Raw genomic sequence first — 12,290 nt, 5'->3', positions numbered from 1 at the left:
TCCCCCCCCCTACATTTTTTTCTCGTTCTTGGTTTCTTTTGTCTGTGTTCTGGGCTGGTGTTTACTTGGTTTTGGTCGCACTCTGAAAACTGCTCTAAGAATTGTAAGAAACAAGCCTAAGGTTTTTCTCAATAACTCTTTAAAAAGTCTTTAAAAATTTTAATGTCAATACACACTTTTCTTTACTAACTTTTCCAGATTTTTTTTTTATAGTCTTCGTAAGAACTTTATATATGTCTTTCAGTAGTACGATAGAGAATTTCTTTAAATGTGAAGGAAACTTTGCTTCGGCCATGGTCTGATTGATTATGGTGGTCTCTTCGGAGCCTCCAATTTATATTATTCCACTTGTAATTTCTTAAAGACTATTGAAATAATTGTTATTCCATATTAATGATAATTATGTGTTTATGCCAAAGTATTACCATAGGCTATTATTTTCTTCTTGCGCTTTGCCGCAATTTATAATAGAACAGAGTTTTAGCTGGGGATAGTTAAGGCGGCTCACAATAGGTTAGATCTTCCCGTACTTGGTATTCTACTACAACTAGCGCGATGGCGAAGCTGAAAAACGTTTGCTGTAAACCAGTAAAGCTTTCACTTGAGTGTCGAAAGTAATTCGCGTTTCCCTCGGTTTTGCATTACTTGGCTTACTGATTGGTTTTAAAAAAATGGCGCCACTTACTCAACCAATCAGAAGTAAAACGAAAAGCATTCTTGACTCGCTAAGACTTTTTTTCTGTGCTTCGCCGGCAACGAATATTTGTTTCGAGTTTGAATGGTTCACTGGATTGTCTGTCCTTTGTGATTGGCCAGAGTGATTACTTTGGTTTTGGTTTTACGACACGATCAAAAAACCGTTCTATTGGTAAAAATTAGTACTAAATGTAATTCCTCGCTGCGATAGAATAGCAAGGACAATGTTTAAACCATTATGAGCCGCCTTAAAAATACGAAAAATACGATAGATTAATTTTGGGAACTTTCTAATGTTGAGTGCCATTTCTTGGTGATAATAAATATATTATTAAGTAGAGATATAACGAAAAGAATTAAAGTAAAGTATAATCGAAACACTTTATGCTATTATATAACTTTCTATTTTAAACTTTTTTGCAATTAAAATTAAAAATACATATTAATAGACGAATAATTTTACAGATTTTTTTTCCATATTATAGCTATAGCCATTACTTTTCAAATTATATCAGAGACCAATAAAGTTGATTGAATTAATTAGCATTGTCGATGTTCTTGTTGTTTTTACGCGCGCGCTTCAAAGGTCATTTGATTGGTTTTCCGTGCCGCTGGGCCAATCAAAATTGAAGAAAGCGCACGTGATATGTATTTGCACGAAGGCATGAATGAACTCCTGCCTTGCGATTGGCTACCCAAGACGGCCCAGTCTTGCTCGTTGACCCGATTCCCTTACGCTGTTTACAAAACAGTGTCAAAACGACTATAAATGTTGTGTTGTTAATGAATAAACTCGCTAAATCATTTGAATGAACTCTCGAGGTTTTTCCCAAGGAGACTTGGAGAAGAATCGGCGCAAATTCTGGCGAATTGAGGTATAATTTATATATTTCTGCAGTTCAGTGTGTGCATAGCTTTTAAACTGGGCCTATGTTACACGAGGTAATTTTTCTTGCAACGCAACGATGACGACTGAAAATCTGCAAGTTGCAGAGGGAGTCACGTTTGCAATTTTTGTTCACAACTTGCAACGCACCCGCTAGAAATTTTTCATCTTGAAATCGCCCGCGAGGGAGGAAGCGCTCTAATTGGCCCATTTTAATAAAATTGCGTTACGTTGCAAGTTGAGATTGACGTGTTTATCATGACGCGGCAAAAGGTGGAGGATACAGTTCTACTTTTCTTGCAAATTGCAACGCAACAATTTGTTGGATTTCAGGTTACAATAATGGGGTGGGTTTCTTGTCTGTTTTTTTTTTTTCCTTTCGTTTGTTAAATTTCGGCTTTCAAATCTTTCATCCAAAAAGGTAAAAAAAAATTCAAGATGCGCGTTTTTCAATGGGCGCGCGGAAGAAATTTAAAAGTGGTGAGCAATAAAAACGGTAGAGAGTTTCTGTCTCGGAACTATCGGTTTGATAGTTGCCCCCTAGAAATTTGATGTTCTTAAAACGAGCATATTAGCTCTAGAAGCTTCGCTTCTCGAGCTAATATTACATCCATTTTGATAAATAATATTAATATTTTCTTGGGGGGGTTTTTTTTGTTTTTGTTGGGGGGGGTGGGGCTGGGCCCCTTTTCCCCGCCCTGGGGGGGGATATTGCTTCTCAAGTTTTGTCTACAAGGCCACAAATATTTTCCCCGCCTTTTTTATTTTTTTTTATAAAATCCCCCCCCCTCCTCCCGGGGGTTATTCAAAAAAAATCACTTCGCCTTCGGCGAATAATTGTTAAATATAAGACATGTAGAGAACAGAACGTGTGCGTCGAACAACGGAACATCCAAGTCGGGGTTGGGGGGGGGGGGGGGGGGGGGGGGGGGTCTCTGACACGATTCACGGGCGAAAAATATAACGAATTACAGATCACGGATATTGAAATTTCATTTTCCCGAATCACGACAATAAGTACTCTTTTATCCTGTTCTTACGCTACAAAGAGTGTTTGAAAAAATCCAAATTGATTAAAAAATTGTGAAAAAAGGAAAGAAACGTACTCTTTTATCCTTTTTTTAAAATCGTGTTTGAAGAAATCCGTCAACGAAGAATAGGCGAAGGTCAGCAAGGGAAGCTCTCGACTACTTGGTAGTTCCCGATGCCTTACGAGACGTTACGATAATTATACGGAGATCACATTTGAAACCAAGGTCCCGCGTCTCAAAATCACGCAGAGTAAAGTGGTGAAATTCACGAATATCGGTAATTAATTCAAGCTCTTCACGTGCCACGCAAAACCTTCCGGTCAAGGGTCATGAAAAATAAATGTGTTAAATTCACGTTTCACGAAAAAAAAAATCAGCTAATCACGCGTCACGAGAATACCCCGGTCCCTGATAACGTTGACCGCTTCATAAAAAGTGATACGAATAATTGTCACCTTCGTAGCCATAATCATTTTCAACAGTTCTCTCCAAAAAAGGAAAACGTCAAATTCTGAAATATTCACATCTCGGGATTTACTTTGAGTCTAGTCCGTCGTGAGATCTCTCGTCTTGTTTTTAAAAAGTATCTTTATACAGGGTCAGATTCCTAGCATTTGAGTTGTTAAAAATTACGTCATTGTAATTTCGAAACCAAAACTATCAGCCGGGCATTAAACAGTTGAAATTTAAAAGGTCTCACGCGTTACATAATTAGCCACAATTTTCCAAAAAAAAATTGAAGTGAGATGAATGCAATCACATGCTACCGATAGTGTATTAAAGGCTTAATATACGGTGTTTTCTTAAAACGATTTTTTTTTTTTCCAATTCTGTCTGGAATATATTTGACTTTTTAAAATTATTAACTTGCATTCCTTTGAAGTTCGCTTGGTTGTCTTGGCCTCAAAAGAACGCTATTGTTCACGTAGTATACATTTACATGTCCACAACGTGGAATAAACATGATTCGGGCTTACAAGTTTTAACAGACTGTGATGTTCTATACACGACGTTTTCTGAACACTGTGTTTCGTTAGAAAGCTCTAGATGAGAAGCAATTTAATACACCAATGTACACCGTCTGACTTGAAAAAGGTAGGTTTGGTAGAATTTGAAAACGATATATTCCCCCAATATTTCGATATTTCGTATTATAATTAATCCATTCACTCTTTTGAAAAACTGAAAAATAGGCATTACATTTTTATCTAGAGCTCCTCAAATAGTTCGCCGGGAAATCGATTTTAGTCAGGAGTTTAAATGAATTTACTAATCCTGGCTGAAATTAAAAATTGATGAATTCTTCGAAACACGTCGAATTTGTTTCATTTGATTTTTTAAAAGTACCCGAGAGGATCTTTTATTGTCGATTGTAAATTCTGATTTACTGATGACCTTAAAATGAAAGTGGCAGCAGTTTTTTAAACAATCAGCTTGGCGTTTATTTCATGCTTTTTATTTACTTGTTGGCATGAATCGAAGAAATTTTTCTTAAGTAAAAATCACTCGGCAAAATTAGCATTTTGTATTTACATAAAATAATAAGACGAGATTATGATCAATTGACTGGAAGACAAACAATTTCATGAACACCTTCGCTGTGGAAATTGTTACGCGTTTTTATTTAAACTGGTTCGTTTTCAATTTGGTTCAATTTGGTTCGAGTCCACTCACTCACTCACTCAAGTTGTAAAATGCCTGAACTATTTTCTTGAATTTTCCTCGGAAGTCTCTGAACTTTATACCTATCCGAATTTAAGGCAAAACGATCGAAAATCCGAGTTTGAACCGGGTTGAAAGCTTAAGGTTTTGACTATTTCTCATATATGCTTCTGTCTTCAGAATGCTGATTTTAAAACGCTATTTCATGAGGCTTTTGTGCCGTCATTCCGCCGTGACGTTTCTCTGCCTGGCGGCCGTAATCTTGTATCTCTTCGCTACTTTGTCGTACTCTGGTAAAGGAATGGAAAGTCTTGAATTCCATCCACGATTTCATAAGGTAAATATTTAAAAGCTTTCAAACGTAAACAGCACAGAAACGGAGATTTATTATAATATTACTGTATTCTAGAGTAAATAATAATGATCAGTTGTCACATTGTTTTACACAGCTGGGAATATACATAATGCAAAAGCACGTCTCTGGTGCAACTTCACTTGAGTGTCGAAATTGTTACGTGCGATGACGAATGCTTTCGTTTGCAACGCAAAACGCTTAGTGATTTCTCACACGCGTTTCTCACGCGCGTTTTTTTGCGCTTCACGTCGGCTATATGTTTTGCTTGGAGTTTTACTGGATTGCCTCTGTCCTTTCTTTGTGGCGCAAGAGGGAAAATAGCCGCGCGAAATCTTGGGGCCCAGTTTTCGCGCGGCCATTTTTTTTCTTGCACTTTTTTCGCTTCGTGCTCGATGGACTGAGAAAAAAGGGCTGCTCGTAATTAGGAGGCGCGGTGGCCAAACGGTTAGCGCGCTAGACTCCGGATCGAGCGGCCCGTGTCCGAGCTCTGGCTGGGGTCATTGTGTTGTGTTCTTGGGCAAGACAGTTTACTATCATAGTGCCTCTCACCATCCAGGTATAAATGGTACCGGCGAATTTACTGCTGGGGGTAACCCTGCGATGGGCTAACATCCAATTATCCGGGGGGGGGAGTGGAAATACCCCTAAAATTATTTATTCATCCCTAAGAGATATATTAACCGCACTTGTACTTGAGTTCTATAACATATTTCTTTTTAACAGGAACCTGTGAGAGTCAAGGCTGAAACCGAACTTCCAGAGCCACACATAGCCAGCGTATCAGAGCATAACATTCATGTAAGTAGTCATTCTGCGTGGTTAGTATAGTTCTTTAATTCCACAGTCGTTACGAGAACTCCATTTATGCCAAGCAGTATGCCAAACCTTCTTTGAAAAATTAAGTACTCGTGTCAAGGCTTGGATGGGAGTTGGGTGGTGGCGGAGGCGGAGATTGACTGGGGCCTGTTTTGAGGAAAGCAAGCTGGAAATTACTGAGGACGAATTTGAACCCCTCAGTACTTTCTCTTTTCCGTACATTCTCGTCTCGTCCCAAGAGCCTATTTTCCCGTGCCCAGTCCTGCCGGCTCTTAAGCAAGATGTTTCCTGGGAACGAGAAGGCCCTCCCTACTGCTTCATACGGGGGAGGCTTTGTAATGCAGGGGTAGGCTGACCATCTCTGAATCGAAAAAGCCAGACACAGCAATTGTCAAAACAACAACCGACAGCATCCGAGCTCTTAATCACCTGGTAAAAATAAAAGCATTTAAGGTAAAGGTAAAGTTTGCATACGAGCCTAGTGGCCCATCAGGCCGGAGCTTATCCCGGTTTCCGTAGCATGAAGCGACTAAGAGTATTGCTGCTCCCCCTGAATGGGATACTAGTCCATCGCAGGGTTACCCCCAGTAGTAAATTCGCCGGTACTCATTTATACAACTTGGTGGAGAGAGGCACTGTGAGAGAAAAGTGTCTTGCCTAAGAACACAACACAATGACCCCGGCCAGGACTCGAACCCGGACCGCTCGGTCCGGAGTCCGGCGCACTAACCATTAGGCCACCGCATTTAATGGGCCAATTTTTTCGTTGCTCTTGATTTAGTTTACTTGAAAACATTCGCCACAACAATTACAAGAAGGAGAAATACTTAATAACAATAATAACCACAGTAATAACGAAATAACGAACGAAATACTTTATTATAGTGTCGAGGTGTTTAGCTTTAAAAAACTAATTGGAGACACTATTTACATTAAAAATCTAACTAAGCTACATAAAGTTTAAAATATTTACACTTAAATTCCAAGAAAAAAGAACCGTTCTGTATGAACCGTACTACATAAACCGTACAATATAAATAGCAAATAAACCAAAAGTAAATGGGGGTGCGGCAGCTAGAGAAAGGAACAAAACTTTCGTCCCAAATGCAACCAAACTTTCTCAAGTTAAGATGATCTAAATAAACAATATTTCAATTATCGAATTCATTTGACTGTACGTCTCTCGCTTAGACAGATAAAATTTGGAAAGACTGGTTTTGAACATAGTTAACAATTTATAAGTGTTTCATTTTCTTTGTAGTTTGCTGCAAGCAAACAACTAACTGTTCCTAATTTCACCGTGCTTCGTCTGAGTCATTCTGTTTAATTTAATTTTTTTATAGACTGATGTCGTCCAGAAACTGAACGACGAAGACAAACCGGCAAGGACGACACAAGGGATGGAGTTGTCACAGAGCAACACTGAAGAGATCTTATACATTCAGGTAGTCAAGGAATAATGAATAAACATAATAATAATAATAATGATGATGATGATGATGATGATGATGATGATAATGATGATGATGACGATGACGATGATGATGATGGTGATGATGATGATGATAAATCTGCAATCGCCTGCAGTTCAACACCCAAGTTTTGTCTCTATTAAATCAAAAAGCAAGATTTAGCAGACAAAGTAGTTTCTCCTTATCAAATAAACTGGTCGCCTATATGGAAAACGAGATCCAAAGAAGAGAAAATAATGATCCGTCAACAGGACTATTACTCGGGGAAACTCGAAAAATGAAGCATGCGCACAACTACTCGCCTCATGCCTCCCCAAGAAAATCGTCGGCGTAGTTGTAATCCATTGTCGAATTTTAAATTCCCTTGTATATCATCAAGACAAAAATCCTCGTGACTCCCAGATTATCCTCTTGGCTTATTTTTATACTTTCATAAATGCTCTGAACAGTCCCTTCCTTTCCTTAAGAAGCAAAACTCGTACCCAGTCTCTTTTCCCTAAGCGGGAACGGTCTGGATCGAGGGGAGCGCGCAGGGGGTTATGGCCCATGACACCTGCGTGCCAAATTCCATTCTCGTATCTAACCTCCCCCCTTTCTCTGGGCCTCGAAAAAAAAAAACGTACCGTACATAGCAACTAGGTACAAGTCTGTTAGGAAGCTGTCTGTTGCCAATTTCCTTCTTTTCTCTTTCTTTTTTCCAGAAAATAGAAATGGATCTTCCCGGTGGAGACATCCAGTGTATGGGAAATGAAAGCTGTCGTAACTTTCAACTTCCGAGCCCGGAACAAGCGAAAATTATTTGCAACTCGTATGGCTCTCGCTGCAAAGGATTTGTTTATTCCGTGAAAACAGGAGAATTTTTCCCCAAAGGAGAGTTGACGAGTAAAACAGTATTTTCAGCTGCTCACGATGTTTATATAAAGAAAGCTTTTTATCAAAATGATACTATGCAACATGAGACATGCGCAGTGCCACTGGACCAGTTCCAGTCCTCAGCTGATGAATGCCGCCTGCCTGAATTGGACCCGAATGACGAAGCTATAACAAAGTTTATCGGGGAACCAAATCCTATCCAGTGTCCAGGTTTCCAGCTGACGCATTACCAGGGAGGGGTCTTGGAGCTAACTGAGGAAGCAGGTGATATATATTTTGCTTTTAACATCAGCAGAAAATTGTCAGTCAGTCACAATCATTTATTTGTCCATAAATTCATTCATTCATTCATTCGGTCAGTCAGTCAGTCGGTCAGCCACCAGTCAGTCAGTCAGTCAGGCAGTCAGTCAGTCCGCAGTAAGTCATTCAGTCCGTCAGGCCGCAGTCCGTCTGTCCGTTCCGTCTGTCCGTCCGTCCGTCAGTCAGTCAGTCAATCGTTCGTTCGTTGTTTCGATCGTTCTTTCCTTCCTTTCTTTCTTCCTTCGCACGTTCGTTGTTAATTTATTTGTTCCTTCGTTCTTTTGATGGTTTGGTCATTTTTTCGATTATCTATTTGCTTGTTTGTTTGTCTGTTTACCCTTGGTTATTTATTTATATTTATTTATTTTCAACCATTCATTTCGCAGTTGGAAAAATAACAACCATGAAATATCAACCAATTTTACGCCCTGAGCACAAAGACTGGGGATTTTTGCTAGGAAATGCAATCAGCCTGCAAGCTCAGGAACGCAAATTCAAACTTGAATCAGAATTTATCCGCGTACAGCTGACTACTTCAAAAGGCGAAAAGCACGTGGAGTACCACGCCCAAACTATCCCGAGATCTCCAGAGCAAGCGCAAAACAAAGCAGGTCTCCCGCTGAGTGTTGTGATGATAGGCTTTGATTCAGTATCTGCGACACACTTCCAAAGAGCTCTACCAGAAGCATACAGGTTTATGAGAGACGAGTTAAACTCCGTGTTTCTAAAAGGTTACTCTATAGTTGGTGATGGTACTACCCCTGCGCTAACAGCGTTCATGACAGGTCAATAAACAACGCAGGCACTTCTAATGCTAATGATACAACGTCGTCCCTAGGGTCTTCTCGGCGACAAATTTTCAAAATGGCAGTCTCGCCATCTTGAAAGCGGAGTAGTCCCTGGGGACGAGGTAACTAATAATATATTTACTTCTTTGGGGGACAAGTTGGCGTTAGAGAAAAAAAATCTCCTGTAAGTCAACATTTTGTCACTAGAGATGTTCATTTAGGTTGGAGACCACAATGATAAAGTTCGCCAACTTGAACTCTCGCAATGACTTTCTCTAACTGTTTGATCAACTTGACAAAATGCTTTGGGGGGAGGGGTTAATCTGAGACGGACTGGCGTCCCATCTAGGGTAGAGTACCAACTTCGACCGTGTTACAGTAAACCAGCTATCAACGAACACTGTTAATCTTCCTGACTCAAAAGAAGGACCGAAACGGACTGTATCTTTTTAAATCTTAAAACTCCCCCCCCCCCCCCCCCCGGGGGGGAAAAAAAAAAAAAAAAAAAAACCCCCCCCCCCCTGGATGGTTAAGATGGAAATCTTAACAATATTGTACTAACTTGTCCCCCTCCCTACCCTCTGTAGGTAAATTTGAATCAGAGCTGCCCGAAGCCCGTAGGGAATTCCCAGGCACAGCCACTCTCGACCGATGGCCACATATATTCAAGGATTTCAAGGAACACGGTTATTCCACACTGTTCAGTGAGGATTGCCCCGAGTTCGCAGCTTTTAACTACCGGCTGCATGGTTTCAAAGAACCACCAACGGATCATTTTTCGCGCTATTTCTGGGAAGCAGCTCGCATGACGTCATCTCATTGTGTTCATAGCAAACCTCAGCATCAAATTCACTTTGATTATATCAAGTCCTTCTTTGAAGCTTACAGACAACAGCCTAAGTTCGGCTTGTTTTTCTTCACGGACATATCGCACAACATGTTGCAATCTATTTACTCCTGCTCTAGTGATTTCCACGCATTGTTAAAAGGTTTATCTGAAGGGAACCTTCTAAATGACACTTTGTTGATTGTTATGTCTGATCACGGATTTCGCTATGGCGACACCAGGGCTACGTTTCAAGGCAGGTTCGAAGAACGACTACCTTTAATGTCTTTAACATTTCCAAAATGGTTTCAAAAGCAACATCCCGATTTGATTCACAGTCTAAAAGAAAATAGTAACATCGTGACGTCACCTTTTGATTTGTACGCAACTTTCAGGCACATACTTAGCTATCCCCAGGCTCCCGTTGACTTAATAAGAGGAGAAAGCCTGTTTAGCAATATTAATCGATCACGTGACTGTGAAAGCGCTGGAGTAGCTGAACATTACTGCCCATGCGTACGGTGGAAAGAAATTGACACTCACTCAAGTCACTTGCGGCTTGCAGCTCAGGCGGTCGTTGATCACGTGAACAACTTAACTTTGTCAGACCCGCTGGGCTTAAACCTTTGCTCGCGTTTACAACTACACGAAATTTTAGCAGGCTATCAAAAACTTCCAAATGTAAAAGTCGCACAATTCCTTGGTTCAAAAGACATACATGGAAGAAAACCTAAGTTTTCAAGGTCAGCGAGAGTTGATGAATGCTTATATCAAGTACAACTTCAGACTGTCCCGGGAAACGGGTTATACGAGGCTTCAGTGAACTTTCAAGATGGCGCATACCGAGTCTCTGGTGAAATAAGCAGGATAAACCTGTATGGCGAGCAGCCCAAGTGCATTGTGGATAAAAGGCCTGATTTGCGAAAGTTTTGTCTGTGTAAAGACTACCAAGGAGAGTAATCTAGATATCTTGTATCAGCTTGAATATTGCCTGGCCTCTTCTAAAGATCTAGCCTCCTACACATCGAAAACAAATTTCGAAGTTTCACTAAGTTCCAATGAATCGCTTAAAAGACGATTTTACAAAATAGCTACACCTGAGATTTTACCTGTAGTTTACATGGTTCTCGTGAACTTTGAAATTCATTTTCTCAGGCTCTGATAAGAAATTGTTATTGGTGTTATCACGGATAATGAATCACATCTTTAGCTTTAATCAAAGTCTCTTCGAGATATCGACGTTTTTGCATGAAGTATGAGTCGAAGGTTTATCCTGTGCATTGTTCTTCGAACTTATCATTACAGTTTCTTTGTAGTTTAGTTTAACAATTTCCTATGTAGCGACCAAATTTGGCCTAATTTTTAATCGCTCCTAAGCTAAAAGAAGCCCCCATCTCTTGCATTTGTTTTAACTTCAATAATATCTTTGAAAAGAGCGAGTTTTTTGGTATGGTTTATTTTTGACGTTTGTAATTTTTAAACGATGTAAGTGCTAGTGATTATTTATTCGTGTTTTAGTTATGCAATCCATTGTTTGTGCGACGCTTTTTATAGATCGCCTTTCAGACACACGTGCGCTGAGATAAGAAAGCTGACATGTCACTTTTAAAATTGTTATATAACGTTTGTAAATGTGACAAGTCACGTTTTTTCCACGAGATCGCAAATGATCACCCACAGCGGAAAGTAATCCCTTGAGAAATTAAAACAGTCCCTTGAGAAATTAAAAAAGTCCCTTGAGAGTTTACAAATACGTGGTTCCAAATTTTGTCCACATAACCCCTATTCTACCATTTTAGCTTGTAAACAAGCAAAAACGTCGAAAAAAGGGTAGAAAACAATGGTACTCTGGTACTCGAATTTTGTCCAATAAAATTAATATTACTAGATTTCCTTATGGACAGGGTGGATGACGTCTTAATCATCTCTCTGACAAAATTCGAGGGAAAAATCATTTGTGACTGAGAATATTTGGGAATGTAAAGAAGGATATTCATTGACAAAAAGAAATCTAGTGAAGTACACGGCACAAAAATTTCGTCATAAAAGGGACAATGTCGCGGATTTTACCAGATTTTTGAACAGCCAAAATTTATATTTTTTGTCGCAGGAAGCCTAAAAATAATAGTCCATTTTTTTTTTATAAAAATTGCTATATAAGAGCACTGAAACTGTTAACTAGCATCTTTGGCTGCGGATGGCTAGGATTAAAATGGATTGCAACTTGAAAAAGTTAGGCTAACGTTTTTAAGTTGTTTCCGCGCGTCATCAAAAAATCGATATTTATAGCCGTAGCTTGCTTTCTATCCGCAAATTAAGGTTTTTTCTTCCTTTAGATATTGAAAGATAGTTTTTTATAGGTTTAGTTGCCTACCACTAAAACAAAACGACAAAAATATGTGAAGTCCCCGTGACATAGCTTCGTTAAGTACTTTGTTATTGGACGCCTTTGCTGCTCGTGAAAAAATATGGCGTGCTCAGAGCAAATCTGAGAATTTGAGAAAATCGGATTTCCCTATCCTAAATAGGTGAAGGTGATTAGTTGCTAGGATTTGTGGAATTCAAGAATTCGTGCAACTCGTAAA

General features: G+C 39.5%; 1 protein-coding gene across 2 annotated transcripts; it reads left to right on the top strand.

Annotated features, from left to right (window-relative positions):
* The first annotated feature begins 3,573 nt into the window (after nucleotides 1–3,573).
* Nucleotides 3,574–11,235, top strand: LOC144642905 (uncharacterized). Of its 2 annotated transcripts, XM_078502008.1 has the most exons (7): nucleotides 3,574–3,708; nucleotides 4,456–4,612; nucleotides 5,354–5,428; nucleotides 6,790–6,891; nucleotides 7,620–8,055; nucleotides 8,478–8,876; nucleotides 9,467–11,235. In XM_078502008.1, exons 2-7 carry the CDS (start codon nucleotides 4,457–4,459, stop codon nucleotides 10,663–10,665), a joined length of 2,367 nt encoding a protein of 788 aa, XP_078358134.1. In that variant the 5' UTR covers nucleotides 3,574–3,708; nucleotide 4,456; the 3' UTR covers nucleotides 10,666–11,235. The 2 variants fall into 2 exon arrangements, with proteins under 2 accessions (XP_078358134.1, XP_078358135.1); XM_078502009.1 differs by lacking the exon at nucleotides 3,574–3,708 and having other exon boundaries at nucleotides 4,436–4,612.
* Nucleotides 11,236–12,290: the final 1,055 nt, after the last annotated feature.

The sequence above is a fragment of the Oculina patagonica genome, chromosome 2, assembly GCF_052425735.1.
Source record: "Oculina patagonica isolate OP01 chromosome 2, crgOcupat, whole genome shotgun sequence".
Classification (NCBI taxonomy): domain Eukaryota; kingdom Metazoa; phylum Cnidaria; class Anthozoa; order Scleractinia; family Oculinidae; genus Oculina; species Oculina patagonica.
The sequence above is the reverse complement of the archived record's forward strand: the minus strand, read 5'-3'. Positions and strand labels throughout refer to the sequence as shown.

Coding starts and splice junctions, on each gene's coding strand:
- LOC144642905 (XM_078502008.1), top strand. CDS start 4,457: ATGCTGATTTTAAAACGCTATTTCATGAGGCTTTTGTGCCGTCATTCC. Junction 4,613..5,353: donor TCCATCCACGATTTCATAAG/GTAAATATTTAA, acceptor TCTTTTTAACAG/GAACCTGTGAGAGTCAAGGC. Junction 6,892..7,619: donor AAGAGATCTTATACATTCAG/GTAGTCAAGGAA, acceptor TCTTTTTTCCAG/AAAATAGAAATGGATCTTCC.